Source organism: Rutilus rutilus (assembly GCF_951802725.1).
Source record: "Rutilus rutilus genome assembly, chromosome: 22".
Lineage (NCBI taxonomy): Eukaryota > Metazoa > Chordata > Actinopteri > Cypriniformes > Leuciscidae > Rutilus > Rutilus rutilus.
The window spans coordinates 17083611-17110178 of NC_140227.1; the positions used below are offsets into that span (position 1 = coordinate 17083611).

The 26568-nt window shown below is 36.6% G+C and overlaps 1 protein-coding gene across 1 annotated transcript in view; it reads right to left on the reverse strand.

The window, feature by feature from the left end:
• The window catches only part of sfmbt1 (Scm like with four mbt domains 1), a 29581-nt gene extending 4449 nt beyond the window's left edge, over window positions 1-25132 (reverse strand). Inside the window, exons 1-19 of the mRNA XM_084394504.1 lie at window positions 25010-25132; window positions 21344-21402; window positions 20931-21025; window positions 17474-17717; window positions 16779-16867; window positions 15245-15497; window positions 14469-14566; window positions 10756-10857; window positions 9376-9535; window positions 8416-8498; window positions 5877-6003; window positions 5485-5598; window positions 5296-5338; window positions 5143-5213; window positions 4872-5014; window positions 3115-3224; window positions 1756-1931; window positions 951-1129; window positions 189-413 (exon numbers count right to left, since the gene is read on the reverse strand). Coding sequence (XP_084250630.1) covers window positions 189-413; window positions 951-1129; window positions 1756-1931; window positions 3115-3224; window positions 4872-5014; window positions 5143-5213; window positions 5296-5338; window positions 5485-5598; window positions 5877-6003; window positions 8416-8498; window positions 9376-9535; window positions 10756-10857; window positions 14469-14566; window positions 15245-15497; window positions 16779-16867; window positions 17474-17717; window positions 20931-21025; window positions 21344-21368 — 2337 coding nt within the window. The 5' untranslated portion in view covers window positions 21369-21402; window positions 25010-25132. The remainder of the gene's footprint in view (window positions 1-188; window positions 414-950; window positions 1130-1755; window positions 1932-3114; window positions 3225-4871; window positions 5015-5142; window positions 5214-5295; window positions 5339-5484; window positions 5599-5876; window positions 6004-8415; window positions 8499-9375; window positions 9536-10755; window positions 10858-14468; window positions 14567-15244; window positions 15498-16778; window positions 16868-17473; window positions 17718-20930; window positions 21026-21343; window positions 21403-25009) is intronic.
• Between the last annotated feature and the right edge of the window lie 1436 nt (window positions 25133-26568).

The window sequence follows — 26568 nt, forward strand, 5'->3', positions numbered from 1 at the left end:
TTTAGTTGTCTTAATTTTAAAGCATAAAGCATATGTAGTTCAACTTTAAATAATTTAAGCTATCCTTTGGAAGTGTGCTGAGGCCCCCAAGTGGGCCCCGGAACCCTGGTTGAGAATCACTGCTCACTGAAAAACTGATAGAAATGATTACATCATCATCCAATATTTATAGACTGCCGCAGTGTTACCTTGGGTGAAGGAGGTCTGTTCTCATCATCCGAGCAGGAAGGCGAGCGAGCTTTGCGCCGTTTGCGTGTGGGACGGGGGGTTTCTGGAGGGGAGGGGGAGGGAGTGGCGGGCTGCGACTTCTTCTCCGAGTATTCGGAGTCATCCATCAGCTCGTCTTGCAGCTCAGAGCCTGTATCTTCACTTAGAGAGTCATCCTCATCCAGATCTTCCTCATCACCACTGCCCTGTGAGGCCAGACAGTGACGTTAGTACACATCGTAGACATACTGCAACATACTGTTTGATGCTAGCCAACATATATTTAATATTAACAACCGATATGATCACTTTGATGCTGTGGTGGTAGAACATCTGAATTCTGCTCGTGTGTTGAATCTTAATGGAAATGACATTTACTCTGAGCAAATGTTTTCAACAGATTGTGCATTGACCACATTAAAACAGATGGAGGAAGATGGTTCTTGTTAAGCAGTTAATCTGACCAGATTTTATTTTGTATTCAGTGTGGTCCAAAAATCTGAGACTACATTGAAAATCTGGGTTAAAGATTCTAAAGCATTATGACGTAAAATGAAAAAGAAATGGATACGATTCTGCACTATTTATAGGTCACTAATCAAAGCTCTGATGTTGAGCATGTCAACAATTCTAAAATTCACTCATTTCTATGGTGATGATGTTTAGAAATGGAAACATTTGTATTAAATGAACAAAATGCAACCCGTGGTTTCAAACTTCTGTAACCGTGTAGCTCTTGTTACCTGAGGGGAACCTGCCGGAGTGTTGTCGACTGAAGCAGAAGAACGCCTCTTTTTGTGGACGAAGAGCTGCTTCCTCCTCTTCCTCCTCCTGCCTCGTCTCTTCACACCTCCCTCTAAGTTGGAGTGTCCGCCGGGAGGTCGGCCCACACGCCTGCTCTTCTTCTTCCCATAGTAATATGCTATAAAACAGGTATTGTTAGATTCACAAAACAACTTAAACAGCACGTAATTTATACTGTCATTTAACTTAAATGATTTATATGGTTGAAGTCCACAAAACGTCAGGTCATATTTCAACCCAGAAAGAAAGAAATATTTTATAAACACAATGAAGCATATTTTCAGGACATTTAAGTTTTTTTTCTCATGCAAATTAAGCAAAAAAAACCAAAACAACACAAACAAAACAAAAACACAATGACTCTCATTGCTGTAATGTGAACAAAAATAATATATTATTTAAATGTTAGTGTTTATATGAGATAATATGATAATATATGCTTTAATTGATCTAATTTAAAAATAAATAAATACATTTTGTATTACAATAATAATTTTACTATAATACAGCAAAAAAAAAGGACAAAAAAAATCTAAAGAGAATCATTGAAAATAATAGGAATTACAAAAAAGTACAAAATGTCATTTCTCTCCTTTTTTTTTTGGTCATTGCAAAATTTGCAATTCAAATATCTGCAATAATTTTATCTGGAGTGATAAATGTACTGTACCATCCATCCAGCAAGCCCATACCATAATACAATACTGATATAAACATAGAGAATATAGCTGAAGTGATGCTCACTGTATTTGGTTTTGGTGAGCACAGAGCAGTTTTCCGAGCAGCGCTCCAGGACCATTCGTGGGCCGAACAGGTTGGGACAACACTCCAGCTTAATGCAGGTTTTCCGACAGAACTCGGCCACCTGGTCTGCTGTGCGAACGATCTCTACCGTCGCTCTGTAGCTCTTCCCTTTGTACCTGTGAAGCACAGACTTGTCAGGAAACCGAGACCAAACTATTTATGTCAATCATTGAATCGTAAATTATTATATGCATTGATAAAAAAAAAAAAAAAAAAAGCATAATTTGTTCCGACAACTTCTTTGATCAGGTACCTTTGTAAAAGTTTTTCTCCCTTCATTTTTTTCAGAAAAAAAAAAACATTAAAGCCCAAAAGTATACTTTTGCCATCCGTGTTCTGCGATGGTTTGTGCACTGACCGTGTGACGTCATTTTCGTGATTAAAAACCTACAACCTTAGCCGGAAAAAGGGAAGGAGACGAGGCATGAATGGATGTCAATGGAGGAGAGGCTTCACTACGCTGAATAAACCACTTTTGTGAGGAAATAGCTTATCATTTAATGAATCGACAGCCCATCGATTAATCTTCGACATCTTTGCCCCTTAACATTAGTTTTGGAATTATCTTTTTTTTGAGTTTACACCAAATGAAATGCTGTTTTATAAGAGAAGTCACAGACAATTGCGAGACAGGTATGATTCAGTTTACAACACTTCTCATTCTTTTCTATGGTATCAACAGTGATTGACTGTCGCACAACTCTGAAAGAAATTCATTGACGTCAAGGCTGTAATTGGTTATTAAGGCACACGTGATCCAAGTTAGCTGTTACGCTTTTTCCAATGGTAGAGTCTCTGACCCTCGTATCTCCCAATAATAAGACCGTGGCTGAGTCCGAAATCGCCCCCCATTTCATACGTTAGTCCACTAATACTGCTGACTTGAAGAAGTGAATGAAAATAAGTGAGGGAATTCGGACAGCCGTTGATCGTACATCAGCTGTGCACTTGTTATTGCAGTGCAATGTAGGATAGAACGAGCGCTCTCAATAACGTCCACTATGGTTTCGGACACCACTACAAATAGGTGTCCCTCAAATAATGCCCTATTTGAGGGTATAGGGGGCAATTTCGGATTCAGCCCATCTCTGGATCCGCTACTTTTCGTCTTCTATCCTTCCAAGCAAATATCCTGTAAATGACATGTATGGTAGAGTATAAAAAAGCAATTGTACTGTGCATTAGTTGAGTGCATGCATCCACGCTTATCCGCGGTTGAGTGTACTTTGAAAGCTGCGCGAGGCTGAGCAGAATGCAGAAAATGAAGTATACCCAGGCCTTAAGGCAGAATATACTCACTTGGCTTTAAGTGTCTCTCCGTGACCCTGCCAGCGGCCCTCCTGGTCCAGCTGCAGCTCTCTCAGCACTCGGCTGGGCTTATAAGCTGAATTTATCAGCAGTGTCAGCACCTGCACAGGACACAGGTCAAGAGGTCAGTATAAAAAAAAAAACAGCAAAGGTATTCGTAAGTCTTAACAAAATGGGTAGTCAAATGTAGTGTTCAAAACTATGACAAAATAGAGATATTTTGTCTATTAATGCACTATAAGTTGCTATGACCTACAGTTCGACTAATGAAATAAATTCATAGCAGGAGAATTTTTATCAGAATTTTCTATTATATTTATATTACATATTACAGATTTTACATCTGTAATAACAGATTTTACATGCAAATAAACTAGGGCTATCAATCGGTTAATTTTTTTTATTATTATTATTATTATTAATTAAATCAATTTAAATTATTTAAAAAAAAAATGTTTTACACTTGTTAAAATTTTATTGTACTAAAATTAACAAGTTAATTTACATCCCTAAAATAAACAAAAACATATTTACTAAAATTTGATATTGGTCCTTTATCATACTTGCATTTTATAAAACTAATAAGCCACTTGAGGATGTGCATTACTGTTATTTTACCACAGTTAAGGGGGGTTTAGATACTTAGCATTGTGTCATGCCTAAAAAACATCTTATCTGTAAAAATCACCATTACAGACAGCCTCTTGTGCACATTCATCTAGTTTTCCATACGAGTTTTCGCAGGATAGGAAGTTAAGACTTAAAATACTATTAAAGTCCCCCTGTAGTCAATAATTGTATCCCTTATTTTTGTTCAACAAAATGACATATTTAAACATTTTGTCCTGTGAAAATAATTTTTCATGCATTAAAATAGCTTGAATGTAACTCTACACCCTTGCATAATTAAGTATACGTGAATCATGAATATGCAAATGAGCCCCGCCTCCACTCACTCATACAATGTCAGAATACCTGATCCCCTCTGTCAACTTTACTGTATAAACATTGCACAAAGGCAAGTGGAAATACTGGCTTAATTCAGCAATATATGTTTGAACCAGAAACTGATTCATAAGAAGTGGAAGAGCGAATCATACAGGCTCGTCTACAAGTCTATGTATCAGAATGGTAATGCGTTTAATGTATCGCCTTTGGCTTGACTACGTTATCAAACAGCTAATAACGTGTTGCTAATGTCACATAAACCATGTTCCTGTACGTTCGTCATCTCAGAGTGAGACAGTTGCCTTCTAAAAATCAGCACCCTTAGAAATGCTTTGAACAACTCAGAATGTCAGTGGAAAAAGGCATATTGTTCATCATAACATTGTAATATACACTATATTGCAAAATGTACCTGATTTTTCATATCAACAGAAAAATATACCGGGATAACCTGGCTTCTCAAGCCCCCCCTGCTTCGCACTATAGTTAATAATATGCTAAAGCCCACCTCACGTTGACTGAATTGGTTATAACATATTTGTGGCGTAGAGGACAGAGGCGATTTCAAAAAGTTTTAAGGAAAAAATACTTAGCAATGGTGCTGACTTATGAATTTACACATGGTTTGTCTTTAAGCATATTAAAAACACCACATAGACATATAGACAACATTAAAAACTTGATTTTAACCACAGGGGGACTTTAATAACATTTACTCAATTGGATACCTCCCATGTTATTGCCAAAAAAGACAAACACATTTAAATACTATTGCAAACAAGCAGTCTGTTGTGGCTAACCTCCTTCAGTACCAGGACACAGTTCCCAGGTCCCACACACTGGGGCAGCTCTGCAATACGGCCCTTGTTGAGGTAGGGCCCTGAGAAGCAGCGATGGTTAAAATAGATCTTAGGGCAGCAGTACTTCCCATTCGCCTGGCCTCCTGGTGGCACACAAACAAGATTAAAATAGTACTGTGTTAGAGAGCATTGAGCTTTTATGACTGCGTAAATGTCTGACAAGGAAGACCATGCATTTGTAAGAGTGTTCAGATGTGTATCTAGCGCTCACCCATCTCAGCCTGATTGCTGTTAATAAGCTGTTTGGTAGTATCAGGTGAGGAGTCTTTGGATGGTACCCGGCTGTGATGAAAGAGATAAATGAGTGTTTTTCCATAATCAAAACTACTTGAACTCAATTTTAACACTTTTGTGTCTTACTTACTGTTTCTCTGGCTGAACAACCGCAACCTTCTTCTGTTTATCTACTGCAAATATCACATAAAACATTCATTTAAATGTCTTACCAAGCCAATGTCAAAAATAAATATCAATCTATGGGGTAATTTGTGTGGACAGCACTTTGGCATCATGAACGTTCTCTGAAATCGAGAGTTTGTGCTGTAACACTGACCTTTGGGCTTGCAAGGGTGCAGAAGAGGATAGCCATTTGTTTCACACCAGCTCACTGGGAAAATATCCATGGAGTCTGTGTGAACTATGATCTCTGGGACAGCTTGCTTCAGACCTGAGCAAAGAGTGGGAGGAAAAGATATGAGACAGACAAGCTAACCTCCTTCAGTACCAGGACACATGCCTACTGACTAATCCTCATGCCTACTGACCTTCTATGATGTCTATAAAGGGTTAAGCCTAGTCTTAAATTAGTCTGTTACTGGTCTTGCTATTTTTAATCAGGGATTCAGCTTGGTTAGTATCCTCTGAAGCCAGTTCAAGGACACTGCATAATTAGTTTTGGTCATTCAGAGCTACCATGCTACAGAGAGAAGAATGTTGACATCACACCTTCCAAACGAATCCACATGTGTTGACCTTTGACCTTGGTAACAGTTGCTACGTGAATGTTTTCAGGGCAGAGCGGATTGATGGCCTCCAGCATCATGGATTCTTTAATGCACTGATCAGATGGGTCCTACAAGGAAATTGAAAAGTAATTCAATGTCAGAAAGTCACATGACCAACAAAATGTCATCAATAGCTGAGAGTTGACAAAGTTTTGCAAAAAATTCAAACAATTTGTAAGAAATGAATACTTATTTTACAAAAGATTTCTATTTTCAAATAAATGCTGTTATTCTGAACTTACTATTCATCAAAGAACCCTGAAAAAACGTATCAAGGTTTCCACAAAAATATTAAGCCGCACAGTTGTTTTCAACATTGCTATTAATAAGAAATTTATTGAGCGTCAAATCAGCATATTAGAATGATTTCTGAAGGACCATTTGACACTGAAGACAGCTTTGCCATCACAGGAATAAATTACAATTTAAAATGTACAGTGCTGGTCAGAATTATTTGCCCCCTTGGTATAAATATGATCAAAGATGGCTGTAAAAAATAAATTGCATTGTTAATCCTTTTGATATTTTATTATTATCTTTTGCAAAAATCTAACCTTTCATTGAAGTAAAAGAATTGAAAGTGGGGTGACACATTATGAAATAAATGTTTTTCTCCAAAACACATTGGGAACAATTATTTGCAATTATTATAATACTTTTTGCAACCTCCTTTTTCCAAGAGACCAGCTCTGAGTCTTCTCCTATAATGCCTGAAGAGTTTGGAGAACACCCGACAAGAGATCAGAGACCATTCCTCCATACAGAATCTCTCCAGATCCTTCATTTTCCCAGATCCATGTTGGTGCTTCTTCTCTTCAGTTCAGCCCACTCATTTTCTATAGGGTTCAGGTCTGAGGACTGGGATGGCCATTGCACATGCTTGGTTTTGTGCTCAGTGGCCCATTTTTGTTTTGACTGTCCTGTTGGAAGATCCAAACATCTAGCAGAGGTCTAGCAGGATTTGATTTTTTTTTATCTGTTGGTATTTGATCGAATCCATGATGCCATGTATCTAGCCCACAGCATTAAAGATATAGCAGAGTATTTCATTTTACACGTGGGGTACTTTTTTAGCCCTGTGTGCACCAAACCCATCTTAAGTGTTTGCTGCCAAAAAAAGCGAATTTTTTGTTTCATCTGAGCATAGAGCCCGTTCTGTCTGAAGTTCCAGTAGTGTCAGTTACTTTTAAAATGTTCTATGGACATTTAATGCTGTGGACCTAATTTTCTGCCAGAAGTCCTGGAAATCTTGTTCAGACACATGGCATCATGGATTCGATCAAATACCAACAGATAAAAAATCAAAACCTGACAACCTCTGCTAGAAATCTTATAATGGGCCATGTTTGGATCTTCCAACAGGATAGTGATCCAAAAACAAACATCAAAATCAAAACAAAAATGGGTCACTGAGCACAAAACCAAGCATCTGCAATGGCCATCCCAGTCCCCTAAACTGAACCCTATAGAAAATGAGTGGGCTGAACTGAAGAGAAGAAGCACCAACATGGATCTGGGAATCTGAAGGATCTGGAGAGATTCTGTATGGAGGAATGGTCTCTGATCTCTTGTCAGATGTTCTCCAAACTCATCAGGCATTATAGGAGAAAACTCAGAGCTGGTCTCTTGGAAAAAGGAGGTTGCAAAAAGTATTTAATTAAAGGGGGCAAATAATTGTTCCCAATGTGTTTTGAAGAAAAACATTTATTTCATAATGTGATTTTCCCCCCACTTTCAATTCTTTTACTTTAATAAAAGGTTAGATTTTTGCATAAAAAAATAATTTAAAAAAATTATATATATCAAAAGGATAAACAATGAAGGCAAATAATTCTGACCAGCACTGTATTAAAATAGAAAACAGTTATTTTAAATTGTAATAATATATCTGTATTTTTCATCAAATAAATACAGCTTTGGTGAGCATAAGAGACCTCTTTCAAAAACATTAAAAATCTTACCGACCCCAAACCTTTGAATATGTGTATATAAAACAAGTATAATATTAACATGCTGAAAAAACGAATCAAAAACACTTATTTTACAGATAAACTAATTACAGAAAAATGACTAATATCTTAATCATTGTTTTTATTACTATTTTATTTACAAATATAAATTATACATAATTATTGCTTCTTACAAATTATTGTCAATCAAAATCTGATATTTTATCAGATATATTAAACACTTAATTGACTGATTATGTCCAACTAATTAATAAAGTTATAAAAATAAAAAAATCATACTTTGTCCTGATGCAGTAATGAAGGATTTTAGATTTTATACCCCAAAAATATCAAAATTAGTTTTAATTCAAAATATAAAACATGTTAAGCATAAAAGAGAGCTATTGATTACATTGTATAAACTGTATTTATGTATTATTATTATTATTTTTTTTAATAAATGAATAGATCTGGACAAAATGACCATCATGCAATTTACCCATCTTTAAATACACAGAAGGAGAAACTCACTGGAGGAAAGCATTGCTGTGGGGCTGCCTCAGCCTCGCACTGTTTTAGATAGTCTGCCCAGTCAAAGTCCTGACCTTGGAACCCTACAAACACACACACACGCACACAAAGGTCAACAAGTGCACCTGAGAAACTGTTAACTGCATCATGACTGTCTCCCTAATCCCTAATATACATATAGATTACAAAATAACTGAAACGCTAGAAGAAACAAGACTTTAACTTTGAAGTAAATCACAAAGAGAACCCCAATGGCAATTCAAAGGATGAACTAATCTATATGTTGATTGGCAATTAGTAGCATGTGAGCCGTAAAAGAGATCTAACAGTGAACACTTTGATATGGCAGCACTTAAAGCAAGAGGTCAAATAGTGTCTCCAAGACCAAAACCATTGATATATTTATACAACTGGGTGTTAAGGAAAAAACTTCTGCATCAAAACAAAATGGTGAATCGCATTTATTGATTTCTTATCCAGATGGGATTATGTTTGGAAAAGTTCAAAAGCCTCAAGTGTGTTTCCAGCTGTTAAAATGGGGATGGATCCATAAAGACATGGCCAACCATCCCACACCAGCCATTAGGTCTAATGACTGCTCTGCTGGGCAATATAACTGCCAAGGAATGAGGCTGTTTTTCACGACAGTAAAAGCACTGCTCACTCGTGTGTTCATATTCACAGGAAACCAATGTTTCATGGACAGCAGGATGAGCGAAATGCTTGGTGGCATATCCAATCGCCAGATATTATCTAAGTTATCCTGCTTGAGAACAATTATGCAATGTTCCCTACAGACAGTTTAGGACTTGAAGGACTGCGTTCCAAGAAATTAAGCTGTTCTGAAAGGAAAGGATGTGCCACCTTCCCATTAGGTCCTTTTTATTCATATTTTATCAGTCATTTGTGTTATTTCACTTTCTTTACTATATACTGTATATGACGATTGTATCTCCAGACCTGGAGGAGGGCTGAGCTTGACTCCGTTCTTTAGACTCCACTGCGTGGGGAAGATTCCCGGACTGTCCCTGTGACAAAGGAAAGAGCGTCCGCCTCCCTCCTTCTGTGCCTCATCTCTCATATCGTCCATCCGCACCAGAAAGAACTGATCATTGAATACCTGTCTCACACACATAAACAGGTAAATCAATACAGCATATGTACATGAATGAAGCTAAGAATAAGGGCACGGGTCTACAAATGGTTTTCCTATTCATCCTGATCTCAGTTATTTGGAATACAACCATGTTTACGGAAAACACCTGCCCTTCAATGTAAAAAAATCACACAGAAAATAATATGCGTGTGCATGTATACACCGTTTTATATATACACACACATATACATATATACACACACACACACAAATCAATATCAAATGTACATTCATATTTACACTATGTAATTATTGTTCTATTTATTAAAACCAAGTGTAAATTTCATCAAGTTAGTGTTTGTACACATTTTTACATTTATTCCGAAATAATAACTAAAGGCAGTAACAATTTAAAATATAATATTTTAGTAGTGAACTGATGTTCAGCTGTTCTTTTTAATAGTCAACTTATTTTCATCAGTCATCAAGCTCACTAAACACTGATCACAGACACAAAAATGTACCCCAAGCTGATTCCTCACTAAAAAACCCCACAGTCATCATGTTTTCAGGCCATTTCAAGTTTGATTTTGAAGGGACATAAAGCGGTGATATCTAAGTGGCTGAGTTGTTTACTTTTTAATTTGTCTTCCCAATAACACCATCATTTTCTTCATTCCAGCCGGTTTGCGAACACGCATGAGAACAAGAGGCAGGATTTATCGCATGAACCAATCATAACCGATCATATCCAATGGAGGCATTGCCTCATCTCACTTGACTTCCCCTATTCATTCTCAATTACCAAACCCACTGCACCCTATTGACCTTTTGTAGCCCCGCCCCTTTTCAGCGCTGCACTCGTTGTCTTGTCTTCCAGTCTGTATTTTCACAGCGATCTTACGTATTTATGAATGAACAGCTCGTTTTAAAATCTTACCGGTCTACTGACCGATGTTAAGACATCTGCTTTAAACATTACAATCCTCATGATAACTTTCATTAACTTTTAATAAGTAAATCCACTTCACCAGTTAATTACCAGCTAATAGCTAATTATCAGCTATGTTTTATTACTTAATCAAATCAACACTGAATTTGTCTGTTACAGATCTTTATTTATTAGCAATTCTTCTCAGCAAAGTATTAGGGTAACAGTCCCAAACTACAGCAGTTTAGTGTGTCGACCACATTTTGGAGGAAATGAGAGGATAGGGGAGGTACTTTAGAGTCCATTACGATACCTTGGCCACAGTGGCAGGACTGATGGTGAAAGGAGTTGCTGGGTCCACAGCTTCCAGCTTCATCCCATCAGTAAAGCAGTGCGGAGTGATGGCTGATCTGTCCTGAATACAGAAACAAGCATATACTCCATCAATATGACTGAATAAATTAGAAAAAACAATAAAGTCGAAACAATAAAGTGGAAAAAGTATTTTCTAGCTGTTTCTGAATTAATTTCATACCTTGATATGTTGGCTGTTTGTAATACAGATTGCAATACAAATATAAAAGCAATTTAAACTAAATTAAATTAAACTAAAATATTTCTTTAAGGATACTTTTTTTTTTAAGTCATTTTGAAATGACAGAAAACTTGGAGGAACTTTAAACTATTTAGTTTCTTAAAAATAGTATGTGAAACAGAATACACCCTTATGAAAAGAAAATATATTTCCCTATATATGAATGATCAATATATTATATGGTTTAACAGTATATTTGAAAATATACATAATAATATATTGTGTTATATTACAATATATTGAAAAAATACGTAAGGAATTGGCGCTTTTCATATGGAAAAATATGAGACAATATATTTACTAATATATCATAATGTATGTAATTTCATATTCAGTAATACACTTCATAATATACCGATGTATATGTGATCAGATATGGTACTGCATGTGTAATATATTGCAGATATATTTACTTATGCAGCATAAACACACATATATAGAGGAATGTAATATATTTCTTATATATTTTAATTATTTACTTTATAAATGTTTCATATTTTCAAGTTAGTTAGCAAAAGCACACCTGCATGTACTAAAGTATTTGTCCAAGAGACTATCGCTTTGCTGAAGAGGGAACAGCCATTACATTTAATATCGTTAACCGAGCCACAGGCTCTACTCTTCAGCACAATGGTAACCCCAAAAACTCAGACATACCAGAAAACCTTTTAAATTACAAAATAATACAACATTAAACAGAAACAGATCTCCCCTCTATATTAATATTGAGCAAAACACATTAAATAACACTTAATGTTAACATTTACTCTCCTTTAACAGTCTTTTAAAGGTATAGCGGAGGATTTTCTTTTTCCGGGTGGATCATCAAGACTATTGGTCCTCCTAAGTGTCAATCATTCTGGTGATATGTTTACGTAAGGCCGTCGTACGTGCTCGTGCACACGATTCACACGATGGCGTGCGCTTAAAACATAGGTTGGGCTTCCCACTGATGCCTCAGTCGCGAAGTAAAGTTTGGCATGCTATTTGGAGAAATCCATTTAAAATCACTGCTAATAAAAGTAGTGCTGCACGATTAATCGTATCGCAATCGCAATCGCGATGTCAAGCCTACGCGATTATATGACGCAAAATGCTGCGATTTTATATTAAATAAACAAATTAGCGCTGTTAACGCACTTATTAATGCAAATGCTTTTAAACCATTCATGCGCGATAAGACATAAAAGAACGAGCCGCCTGTGAATGTCCTCCTGACACACACACACAGATAGACGCGCGCCAGTATCAAGTTCTCTTTCGCGGTAGAACGAACAACACACATGTATGCCAAAATGAACGCGCTGCCTGTGAATGTCCTGACTGTGACACACAGAAAGACTCGCGCTAATATCGTGTGTGCGCACAAAACAGCATGACAGAATACAGTTCTCTTTCGAGCTTGAACGAACAATAACACACACAATTATGCAAAAATGTCTTTTTTTCGAGTGTCTTCATAACATAAGAGTAGTCTTATGATGAACACGAAGAGTTGTGATAACTCGTGAAAGAATGAGGCGCGTGTGAGATCCGCGTCTCTGACAGCGGCTGGTCTTAAAGGGACAGTACAGTAGCCACTAATTACATCTGTCGCTAAAGTTATTATTTTTTTCTTTTTTTTCAATTTCTTTTTTATTATTATTATTTTTCCTTAACCTGACATGTATGGTTATATGTACTCTTGTATGTAAATGATGTTTTGTTCTTGTTAAAATGCAAAAAAAAAAAATAATCTGTCGCTAAAGTTAATCAAAGAACAAAGGGAACAGAGAAAAACACTCACTGCTCTTGACTAAAGAACTTTTTTCTTTAGGCTGATTATCACTAATCTGTGTGTGCATTTATTTTCCTTGAGAACCAAGCAAGTTGACTCATGAAACCATTTGTTTATTATATCGCATATCGCAATCGTAATCGCAATATTGACCTCAATTATCGCAATATGACATTTTCCCCAAATCGTGCAGCCCTAAATAAAAGTTAATGTAAGCTATGATTAGCTCGTGCATGCTCTCTCGTGCACACGTTTAATAGGCGTTCCCTCTCGGGAGCAGGTAGAGTGTTGCGCATGTGCATTTTTTCAAAAAGTGGAGAGGGCGGTTCTTTTCTAAAATTCGGGAAAATCCTCCGCTATACCTTTAACAAAGCATGCTGGGCAAGCAAACTCATAACTTACATTTACATTTATATGGGAACATGTATGTGCAATATATGTACACAATAAAGGATATAACACTGTGAATATTACATGCAATGCTATTTTTGTCTTCATTTATAAATATTTTATATGTATTAATATATAGCCATGCATGGTCAATGCATATATTGCAGTATATTGAAAAATGTAAGCACTAGTTTCCCCTATATGGAAATGTAAAATGTAAATGTAATGTAATATATATCGCATTATATTTTGCAGTATGTTCCCATATATTTTTGTTCCATGAGGGCATACAACAACAAACATTCCAAGCAGTAGTAGTACATTGTTGTCACATGACTTAATTATGTTGCACGCTTTATTCAGCAAGTAGCATCCAGTTACCGTCTTCTTCTGCATTCTAGTCTAATTTTGTGTCAAATGAATATTATAGAACAGGACTGTGATCAAATAATGAGTCAAGAAAGGGCTGATATTATTTATAAATCATTTGAAAGGTCGGTATTGCAAGCAATGTGTTCTGTTGAAGCAAATGTTGTGCCATTAGTATTACATGCTTATTAGGGATGTGACGGTGAGGAAATTTTCCCACCAGTTAATTGACGTGTGACAACACCGATGAGCCCCATTTACCTTCTTTTTTTTTTCCATACTATGTAAGTCAATGGGGACCATCAACTGTTTGATTTCCCATATCCTTCAAAATATCTTCCTTTGTGTTCAGCAGAAGAAAGGAGTTCCTACAGGTTTGGAACAACTTGAGGGTGAGTAAATAAACTATCCCTTTAAAGTGTCGTTCACACACAATGTGTTTTTGTGTTCAAAGACAAAAGGCAGTGGAATGGAAAAATGCAAGGTGCATGGGTATACTTCCTTTTCCGGGTTTTGTCTAGTGCATACTTAAACGTGTAACTATTTTGAATGTGAGCGTGGACGAACGAGTTCGGTGCATGCGCACTACCTAGTGGACCTTTAGTTTTTGAAAGCTCAAATCACTCGCGCTACGCTTCGTGTGACGTAATTTCCGTCATCAGCACAGTCCACTGATGTCCGTGCAGACAAATTTTTGTGTCCGAGCAGGGGTTACACTAGGACAATCAACCTGGTGCAAGCTGCTGTTAAGTGCTTAGCTCTAGGGCACAAAGGTCACAGTGGATCTCCATTAACTCTCCAGTTTATGGATCACACCGAGAGGGTTCACACAAGCAAACTTAGGGTCAGAGTCAAGTTTTAGCAAACATGTGGTAGTTAATCAGTATTTACTGACCCTGTAAAACTCCTCGCTGATGCTGGAGTCCTGAGCCTGAGAGAAGACCGTCTTCTTCACCTCCTCCCATTCAGCTTCAGTGCGCAGGGAGAGCAGAGCTACAAATAAACATACACAAACACACATCAGCTCTCTGCTGACCTCATCATAAGTTTATCTTTTAAAAGCTAGTGGACTCTGATCTAAGCCCCTGTAAACCCTTCCCCCATCCACCAGTCTCCACCATTGATTAGCTAAACTGTAATATGTGGGTCTCCCAGGGTAAAAGTACTCTAGATGTGCTTATGAGGACAATTCGAGGTACCTACCTTTTTGTTCATGATCTCAACCTCAGCATGGAGCAATCTAATTGATTTGCATATTAATAGGTCAGGAAGATTCAACTGTGAGTCCTGTTGGTCTGTTCATTCACCCTATTCTGTTAGGAATCATCTAGCTACAGAACATGCCGCAATAACACCACAAGATCTACATTTATTATCAGCTTCTGCTTCTGTTTCCATGGTTTTAGCTGCACTGACCACTTACATTTTTCAGAAGCTAGCTTTCAAAAGCTATACTGTAGTATAGTGCCAAGAACATAAACCCCCCCAAAAAAAGGTCATGCTAGTAACAAAATCATACACTGTAAAGCATCCTATTTTAAAAACTGTATAGTATACAGAATGCAACTACAAAGGTTTAGACTTTATTAAGTTAAATTACAAAGGTCTTTTAATTTGATGGGCATTTCCAATATTTATAACAAAGATATTTAGAAATGATGAAACCCTCACCTGCAGGTGGTCTGAGAGTGCAGCTGTGCTCCTGTGCCCAGCCAGGTAGATGAAGCAGGGGGTCCAGGTAGAAGACCCATGTGATGGATTGGGCATCAGGGAGCCCGTCTGTGCCGGCATATCGAAGCCGCAAGCGCCCCCCTACGTTCTCCTCAATCACTGCAGACCAGACCACCCCAGCATCTTGACGGTCCACGAGCTCAACGTTTAGACCTTGACTTAACAGATCTATAGGATTACAGCCACGCTGGGCCTACAAACACACACGCACAAGAAAAGAAAAAAACCCACAGATATACAGATAAAGTAATATGTAACAACCATCAGTTAAAACAGTGTAAAAGACAATTCTGTCAGGACCACTATTGTCAAATACGATTGGCGGTATGGTTCTGCTCTGGGCAAGAACTCCCTGTGCATCCATTCAGCCTAGCATGGATAAGAGCAGGGAGAGCAGCAATAACCCCCCTTAGGGTAAACAGAACAGAACCATGAATGTACTGCAGATATCATTATTCAAGAATTTATTCTAATTCAAGGGGAGGAGCTGGGGATGGAGGAGAGTAATTAGCTCCTGAGAAACGCGATAGCTGCTGATAATACTGAAGGAGCTTATATATGTATACAGTGATAGGCGTTGTATTCCTATAAGTAGACGTGGATCAGCTGAGTGTCAGCTGACGCAAGCTTGACAAACGTGACCTGCCGGAACTGATGCTACCCTTAATTTTTTTTTACTCCTTAGTTTTTAATACTGTTTGAGGCTAGATTAAGTTTTGCAATTATTAATTATTCTCATGATTTTAATAGTCTCATTTCTTCATCTTAATATTTTGTGTTAAGAATTGTACAGCACCTTGGGTAAACCTCTGCTGTTTTTCAATGAGTTATGTAAATAAACATTGAAAAACAAGCAACGTACATCACCGTTCACAAGTTTGGGGTCAGCAAAAGAAAACCGTAATATTGTGAAACATAATTAGAATTTTTCTATTTTAATATATTTTAAATTTTTTATTTATTCCTGTGATGGTAAAGCAGAATATTCAGCATCATTACTCCAGTCTTCAGTGTCACATGATCCTTCAGAAATCATTCTAATATGCTGATTTTGGTTTTGAAAACAGTTGTGCTGCTTAAAATGTTTGTGGAAACTGTGATACAATATTTTCAGGATTCTTTGATGAATAGAAAGTTCAAAAGAACAGCATTTATTTGAAATAAAAAATGTTTTTAGCACTTTACTTTACATCAATTTATTGTGTCCTTGCTGAATAAAAGTTATTTGATACTTGATTCTGATTGGTCAACGGCAGCATTAAACAGTCAAATACTTTTGTGTAATGACTGTTAACTGTATATTTACATCACTCTGCGGTCTCACTTTATTCATACCACTGCAACTTAAAACATTGAAATACTGACTGTAGTAAAAATAGTGGTATTCATTTGAATTGATCACCCTATCAGTTTATTTTTGCAATAATGACCAACCTTCTATACATTTTTCTTACATTTAAGGCGTATCTCTTACCCCTTCCAGCAGACTAGCAGGTACACTGCAGGATTCAGCCAGAGCTTTCTCCAGCAACGCTTCCCAGTCCTCGTGCTTCTCCCGGACACCTGAGCACAAATTCAGGGCCGCATTTAAGAGACATACAGATCTTCTAACAGACTATCCTGCTGACAGATTTATGCCATTTTGCACTTATGATGACTTCACCATTGACATGTTATTTTGGGCCATAAGTGCAGCTGTCAATAAAGCACAGACAGCCAGAAGCAAAATGCCAGCAACCATCTGGACTCCCCCACTCCAGTACATACTGCACTCTATTCCAGGATTTTATTAATAAAAGAAGCTTTAAGTATTAAAATGGGTCCTTTAATAATTTCAGAGGAGTAAAGGCTGCGCCCATCAGCAAGCAGCAAGCTAAATAAAAGCCCCAACATAAACACCCTTCCCCCATTTCCTGAATATGCCCACAAATCGACAGTGAGCAACCACCTACAGGAATTAGCACTACGCTGCAAGCAACGCCGCATTTTGAAGTACATAAAGAAATATGCAAATGTGGATGATGCATACACAGCTATTCAGACCCAAGAGCATAACCTCTGCAGAGCCTGAATTCAAATCATCTTCACCTATAAAGCCACAACATTCAATTAAGGTCTAATCAGCTTAAATTAGAAAGCATAGCGAAATTGCTCAGTCGCCATTCTCACCCTCAGGAGGTCTCATCGGTCGACCCTGCTGCTTGCTCCATCCGATGGGGTGCAGGTCGGCGGTCATGATGTCGCACCAAAAGTCGGCACGCCGGTCATCCTGGTAACCCTCATATCGTAGCAACAGCAGCTGTCCGCAGGTGGTGATTATCGTGGCCACCCAGTACGTTGTTTCTGATTCAGTACGGACACACACCTCAAGCTTCATACCAGGAGTCAGACCCGTCTCCAGGCCCTGGTCCACCTGCAAAGGAAATCACCAGCCTATAATCACTAGTATCACTAGCTTTTATATTTTCAGTTTTCATTTTCATTTTAGTTAAAGTCATTTTATGCTCCTTTGTCATTTCAATTAGTATTTTTAATGTTTCTATTTAGCTTTAATAAAAAAAAAATATTTAAGTTTTAGTAATATTAGTACAGTGTTATTTTAGTATTACTGTATTTATAAACTATTGTATTATTTATTAGTAGTTTGAATTGGCTTTTACTTTTATATTTTCAGTTTTCAATTTAATTTTTTTATTTAATTTAAAGTTTCTATTTAACTTTATTTGATTTTTAGTTTTAGTTTTAGTATTATTAGTACAGTGTTATTTTAGTATTATTTATAAACTATTATATTATTTATTAGTAGTTTGAATTAGCTTTAACTTATATTTTCAGTTCTCATTTAAGTTTTACTTTGTTATGTTCTTTTATAGAGTTTATAATATTTCCATTTAATTTTAATTTATTTTTATTTCATTTTTATTTTTAGTAATTTTAGTAGTGTTATTTTAGTATTATTAAGTATTCATTTAAGTTTTACTTTGTTATGTTCTTTTATAGAGTTTATAATATTTCCATTTAATTTTAATTTATTTTTATTTCATTTTTATTTTTAGTAATTTTAGTAGTGTTATTTTAGTATTATTAATAAACTATTATATTTATTAGTAGTTTGACATAACTTTTACTTTTATATTTTCAGTTTTATCTTTTAAAAAAGTTTTAGTAATTTTTTGTTCTTTTGTCATATTTATTCTTTTTTTTATGTTTCTATTTAGCTTTAATTTATTTATATTAATTTTTTTGTTTTAGTAATATTAGTACTTGTTTATTTCAGTTTAAAAAATGTTTCTAATATTTATATTTTATTTAATTTCAGCTTTATTTTAATAATTTACCTTTTTAATAGTTTTTACTTTAAGTTAATAGTAACAACACAAAAATAATTACTGTTTTGAAACAAACAATCCCCTTGTCTCAAATTGTCCGGCATACAGATCGTCCTGCCCTCAACTACTGTTTGGGTTGGTCGGGATGCACAGACAAGCCTACCAATGCATTCATTTTACTTGTCTTTGCATGGTAATTATTTTTTAAGGATCAGAAAATGACACTTCACCTTTTAATATTTGCATTTATAAGGACAATAGGGGCATTTTTTTCCTTTATGTTGGCTTTTTGTCACATATTTTATCCATATAAACACATTGATGCCATCCATTTATGTCAAACATTTCAACTGGAATACATTTTTAATGTAAACAACTGGCTGTCTATAATATAAAACACCGAATATATTCAACAACTTTAGCCTCTGCAACAGACAGGACTGGACTACAGAGACTTTTTTGCCATTTGACTGACGATAAATACCTGGGGAATTTCTGTGGTATTATCAGTGGTATTATTTCTCCATGCTCTGGTTAATTCCTGACCCAGAAAATAAATTCTTTAAGATGTAAATGGTCACTTATTGGTCTTACAATTCCCATGAGAGTAAGAATACATCACTAATGTATAGAGAGTTAAACTGAGTGTTGACTTCAGACATTTGGCCAATGTCATAAAGAGTAAAATTCTAAAGGTGAATGACAGTTTTCTTGTGTGCTGGCTTCAGTGCGGCTTATATTTCTGTTTTTGCCATCGGACGTGACCGAAAAGCAATGTCTCAATAAGCTAATTAAGCTGATTTAAAGGTCCCATATTGTACACCTTTCTGAAGCTTTATTTTAGGTTTTGATGTCCTTAAGAATATATATTTGCGGTATAAGTACCAAAACCCATCCCAATCATTTTTTACAGCTCCTTTCTCAGGAGCTCTGCTAAGAACAGGTCGATTTTGGCATTTCTAATTAATATTCATGAGCCTCTCCTCTGATTGGCCTGTTGTTTTCTGAGTGACGCACGGCCAGGCCAACCACAGGTAACTAGGGTCATGTATGCTGTAGCCTGCTGTGGCTTGGTGATGCTCACCACAAGTAAGGTAAATAAAACACCTGTAATGATGGACATTGCTGAGGGAAATGTTATCCGGCCTTATTTGTTCAAGCCGGACTCGGCGACGACAGGAGACAAACAACCACCTCCTTACTTTCTGCGTTATTGTAAGAGTATTATAATAACCATTACATCAATGCTGCACGCAGATTCAACGTTAACGCTAATTTAAACTGTCTGTAAGCAAACTCAGACTTTTTTTTTGTCAAATTCGATTTAAATCTCCAAAATATGTACGTTAATAGCTAGTTAGACACTGATTTTGAAACTCTTAACTGCTTTATAATGTAACGTTAGCAGACACACACCGAATGCAGTAAGCTATGTAACTATTGCTTTCCTACTGATACAGTAAGTTGACGTGCAACAATTTCTTTTACAATGTTACTTTTTTCTGTAAAAGGTGTTGCTTGTGGTAAATGTGCAAAGATGCCCACAGAACACAAGAACATATGCTGCAATTGACGCCCAAGGTAAACTTGTAAAACTATGAACTGTAGGGACTGCAGCATCTTTGAGGAGTAGCTTCTTTGAAAAACCGGCATTGAACTGACGAAGCAGTCACTTGTGAAATATGCAGACCAGACGGTTAAGGTCGAACTAAATTGCTGTGGCGTTTCTGAATTAATAAACATTAGCCACTGTTCTCTTATATTAATGTTGTTCGGAAGCCTGTGCAATGCTGTCCTGACGGTGGGCTGGTGACTGAAGGCAGTGACTGAGTAGTTCTGACATCACATTTATACGGAAGTCACAACGGCTCGAGGAAAGGCACAGTTACTTAATACAGGCTGTGTGCATCTGTCTGTGGATTGACTGTTTTGAAACTTATATAGTAGTTTTATAGGCCCTAGACCTCTGTTATCATGAAAAAAGCCAGGAAATTTCAGTTTTGACAACATGGGACCTTTAAAGATTATTCAGGACATTAGCTGATAAAAGGTTTACTTTGAATGCAATGCAAGTTGTATGTAAATGCATAACATTTTATAATGTATCAGTCTACTCCACCTGGCTGCATCAGCGTAATGGTAAATTGTAAATCGTAATCGTAAAACATGTTTTTAAGCAGTATTTTATCACTTTCAAATTTGATTAAAAGCTTTCAACTTTGTTCAAAAATATTTTTTCCAGTGTAAGATTCAGAATGGTGGTGTAGAACAAACACAAGCTGGCCACATTTACTCACGTGTTTGAACGCATGATGAGGAACAGAAAGTGCCCCGGTTTCCTCCAGGTAGTCATCCCAGTTAAACTCGGACACATCCTGACCAGAGTCCGCATCTGAAACATTAAACGACCAATAGCTCATACACCGCAAAGTCTGCTCAGCTCTTTCCACACAGCCTCATCACCTCAAATCAAACCATATCAACAGAGCGTGAAAGTGAATGCTCTTTATATATATATATATATATATATATATATAGGCAGGAACTTGCAGAAATTTCACTTTGTGTCGAGGTAAACACTAAGCCAAAGCAATTTAAATATGCGCAATACAACTCTCAATATTGTATTTTTCAGGTTCAGAGCCGGTCTATAGTATTGTTTTTCTCCAATTTATTTAGCAACGGAGCACAAAGAACATAAATAGCTTACCAGACTCCAGCGCCTCAAGGCTCATGTCTGAAGCCCCAGGGAGGACAATCAAACTGCTTCTAAATGAGGGGGGAAAATGAGAGAGAAACAAATATTGAAACAAAGAGAGATAAATTATGATATTAGGATTACAATTAATATAAACGCGTTTCTATTAGTATTTGCCTGTGCGAGAGAAACTGTGTGCGCATGACAAGACAGAAACATGAAGAGACTTGCACAAGCCACATTTTACACAGCCTAGTTCATTTAACTAAGTGGGAGGAGGAATCCTTAGTGCGTAGCTACAAAGATAAAAGCCACTTCTGGCGCATCACCTTTGAGGAGCAAAAATGCACCATTATGCCCAGTATGGCTTTGCGAAATGAAAAATATTTGGTAGATTTGTTAAAGAGATAGTTTACCCAAAATTTTTACTTCTGTTCTGTCATCATTTACTCACCCTCATGTTGTTCCAAACCTGTATTAGTTTCTTTCTTCTGTTGAACACATGAGAAGATATTTTGAAGATTATGGTTAACCAATGGGAAAAATACTACAGAAGTCAATGGGACTCATCAACTGTTTAGTTTCTGACATTCTTCAAAATATCATCTATTGTGTTCAGGTTTTGAACAATGTGAGTGAGTAAATAATGACAGCATTTTCATTTTTGGGTGAACTATCCCTTTAACATCACCTAAAAAGCACATTAAAGTCTCTAACAATGCATGCAACAAACAATATAGAGAGAAAGGGAGACCGAATAAAGATATTCAGCTATAAACTCAAAAAAAAAAAAAGCCAGAAACAACTTTGAAAGTTGTTTCAAACTCAACATGCAGTTCGAAAAATGCAAAAAGAACGAAAACGGCTAACACAGATGCGTTAACACTTGTCTATTCATCCGGAGCCGTCAAGCTGTCTTTGTGAAGGTTGACGTCTCTATTAAAGAGAGTCAGACATTCTCCCTGACAGCCGTTGGCGGGCCACGACCCTCCTGCTCTGCTGGGATCAACTCTTTCAGCCCACCCCCCCCTTCACTCCAGCACCGTCCCAGAGCCCTGGAGCACAGCCCGGGCCACGGACACAATGTGTTGGGGGTCACGCTGGTCTCCAATAGGGATTGAAAAGAGCAGCCAGGGCTGTTTAAAAAGCCATGTCGCTGTCCCTCAGTATGATGATCAACTGAACTTTAAAGCATATTGAAAAGGAATTACCCTTACAAAAAAAATACCATGGTAACGATAGTTTCCGCTCAAATAAAAACTCATTTATAAATATTAGTATTACTACCTTAACTGTTAGAGCTTAGTATAAGCCTGTATGGTCATCAAAACAAAACGAAATATAATAAAGTTAAATAAAATAACTATTTAAAGTACATCATATTTTCATTTATTAGGTTTTATTAGAAGTAAGAGTAAGAGAGCACTTACAGATATTGTGGTAAACTATGGTATTTTGGTAGAAATTACAGTTACCACCATGGTGATTTTGTGAGGGCAGAATCGGAGGGGAAAGATACTGAGATGATATAGGTGAGACTGGGGAGTGTAACACTTAGTTTCAACATCTGTAACTCTGTGTTTAATGCAATATTCACATATTTGTCTGTAACAAAACAAAGCAGTTTAGGCCAAATTCACACCGCAAAGGTGGCGTAGAAGCACTTCTGAAGTGGCATTTAAGTGTCTTAGCACAGACTGAGTGTTTAATAAAGCTCAGAGGTGGCATTAATGCATTTACTGTACGCAGCAAATATACTACATCTGTAGGTTTTGAAACTAGGGGGTGAGCTGGGTCAGAGCAGGATTAATAAAGCTTTTATACGGCATTGCATCTTTAAACTGAATTTTGAGCAGGCACAGAGCAGCCTTAACTTGTCTGTTTAAAGATACCTACTACAAGTCCCTAAAATGTAAAATTATGTAAAATACAAAGAGTGCTGCTGTTACAACCAATCCTGCTTATTTTGTGCAGGATTTATTTTTTGGGTGGTAATTAAAATTACTCATTCAAAATTATTACAATCCTCTAGCCATCCCTTCCTCTTTGCATTAGAAACATTTATATTAAAAATTACAAACATTTGATTTAAACACACACATACACTTGTTTTGTTTTCATGTTTTTTGGGGGACTTTCCGAAGACAATGATTTTTAAACTTTATATATTCTATAAAACTGTATATTCTATCCGCTTACACTAACCCTACCTCTAAATCTACCCATCACTGAAAACTTTCTGCACTTTTACATTTCCAAAAAAAAAAACTTTTATAAGCCGTTTTCTCCATGGGGGACCAAAAAATGTCTCCACATGGACAAGGATTTCGGATATTGCCATCTTTGTGGGGACATTTTGTCCCCATAATGTAGGGTTTACCTGAACCAACCAACCAAACAAACAAACACACACTCATCCATATTTACAGCTAAACACATTATATTTTTGAACAAAAAAATGACAACTTCTACAATCATATCTGATAATGATTTTCAGCCCAGTAGTTTGAACTGTTGGTGTCACAACATTACAACATGAGGGAATGAGGAGACTCCAGGACAGCGGAAATCTATTTCTGGTGTGTCTATGAACCATCAGCACATTCCTGCCAAACTCTGCCGCTCCATCACTTCATGCTAAAGACAACTTCCCACCATTAAATACATACAAACACACGCGAAATACGGAAGCGAACATAACCGACTTAAAGCAATAATAAAGACGAAAAGAAGAAGATGAAAATGACGCAGTGACCGCTGTCACGTGCACCAACAAACAGACAGGTCCTCAAACTATTCAAAGTGTTCATGGACGTTCAGACGAATTATAGGTAAATTGTTTTGCAAAATGAGAGGACATTCATTAGAATAATATTTTAGACTGTATACATTAACACTTTTTCTATTTAAGAATAATAGTATAATGGTAAAAAAAATTAGTTGTCTTGTTTATGGCAGAATGAGAGTGATGACTTACAACACAACTTCTATTATGTAACACGGCCAAAGAATGAAACTGTCATCAATTTCTGAAAGTGCTTGAGGAAGCTTCCATTTAACTTTATTATTTACACATGAATGTTACTAAAACATCATTAAATAAAATAAAAATTCTACAATAAAAATAATGCATCAGCGTTATGTACAACCAAAGCCCAAATAAACGCCATGTAGAAGGTAGTGATAAATAGAACTGATAGCTGATAGCTATAATTTGATTCGATTTAGTGAGTGTAATTCATAGAAATCGCCCAATAATGGATGATGATAGTTCGCTGGACGAGCGCAGTGTGTTCGGCTAGCTACATATAACTGGATAATAGCATTTAATACATTCACGCCGATCGGGCAACTTTCATTCCGAAAGACACATCGTGCAATTCAACATTATTAGACATGAAACATTTTCTCTGCACTGATTCGCGAGGATTTTTATGTTGATATGAGTGCCGCTGATTTCGTGCACATGCTAAAAACGCCTGTAACCAAGTCAAGTTACTGAAACGTCATAGCTTAAGCAATAGAGCCAGGCAGGCACTCATACGAGCGAGCACAAGTCACCTTTTTTTGGAGACGGGAAAAAAGATGCAGGCAACGCAAAATCGCTCGTTAAAGCCAAGGTTGATTAGGGCAAAGGGTAAAATACATAAATATTTGGGAATGCATTTCGTTTCTTACCAGTGAGGAGTTTTTCAAGTCGGTTTTAGATGCCGTGTCTTTTTCCGCCTAGTCGTTCACGACCTCATTCCAATATGGCACAAAGTGTGAGTGCGCATGCGCTGCCTCTCGCGCGAGCCTCTCATCCACCACGAGCACGGGGATTGATATTTGTTGGCTTTCAGCGATTAAAAAAAGGCGAACTTGCCACATATTTCAACACAGTGTTTACAATGGCTCTCCGAACCACTAAAATAACGTTAAAAGAGCACTTTTATTGCTTATTACAGCTTTTATTTGTAATGTTCCTAGACTGTGAACAATAAAAACGGTGGGACGCAATATTAAACGATTGCTTACAACTGTCATAACCTGTTCGGTCTTATTGCGCGGAGGTTAACGATTATTCTGGTTTATTTAAGTTAGTGGGAATGCCGTCTTTGTTGTGGAGGTATAGCCTACACAACATTTGCCGCCCAGCCTCACTGCCGTTTTGTTCAGTACAGAAAGTGTTTGTCCTATTGGCTAGAAGAGCTTAATCTATCGCACAACTGCGCCACGCTGAGCAGCCAGTTCCTCTGTGTAAATAATCTTTCTGGATCCTTCTATGTTGTGGAAACAGCGTTTTAACATTTTATATAGCTATGATTAATTCCTATATAGCACACTGAATGTAAATGTTTCATTCAAAGACTAAATCTGCCTGGTGTCTATTGTGTCAACATTTCAAACCAAACAGAAAATAATAATCATCATATTTCTTATATGTTTTAAAAAGAATGAGCAATGATTACCTTGTCAGGGACTGACATTCATCCACAGAAAGTAAAAGTAAAATCACTTATCTTATAAGACGATTTCCTCTCTGGGAAAAAAAGAAACAGAATCTGAAAGGCTCTTTAAAAAAAAAAGAATGGTAATAAAAAAAAATGCTGGTGTCTTTGGTTTACACACTTATTATCTTTGTTTTATAATGCACTTTTTTATTTTTTTATTATTTTCTAAGACCATATCTTTTACCCAGCTAAGTGAGAACATGCATTTTCATCCTGAATAGACACAAGGAAACAATCTGTATGCCTTTTCTAAAAATGGTTAAAGTTGTAGAAATGAAAGTAGCATAGGTCTATGTGATATACTCATGATGATTACAGTTTTAACTACTTGGAACTAGAAAGGTGCAAAGAAGGGGGGAAAGTAGAATAATTATCAGAAAATTGTGGCAAAAATGAAAAGATAATCAACAAATAAATGATTACATGAAAAATACAGTTTTATAATGTGAATCAATCAGTTGCATTTCAAATTTACTGATCACATAGGCCTATGTGGCAAACTGACATGTTTTCAAGTTGGCTATTGTGAACATGATTTATAACAGAAAGAGAAATTGTAATAGTATTAATACCTCTTTTAAATATGCCTCCAATGTGTAGTTACATCATACTGAAATGTTTACGTGCTTCCTTCATTGGAGCTTTGACCCAGACATCTTTCAGAGGGACAAACTGAAATTAAACAGCTCTGGTCATGTGACTGTTTACACCCGCCATGTAAAAAAGACAGTCTGCTCTTTCATT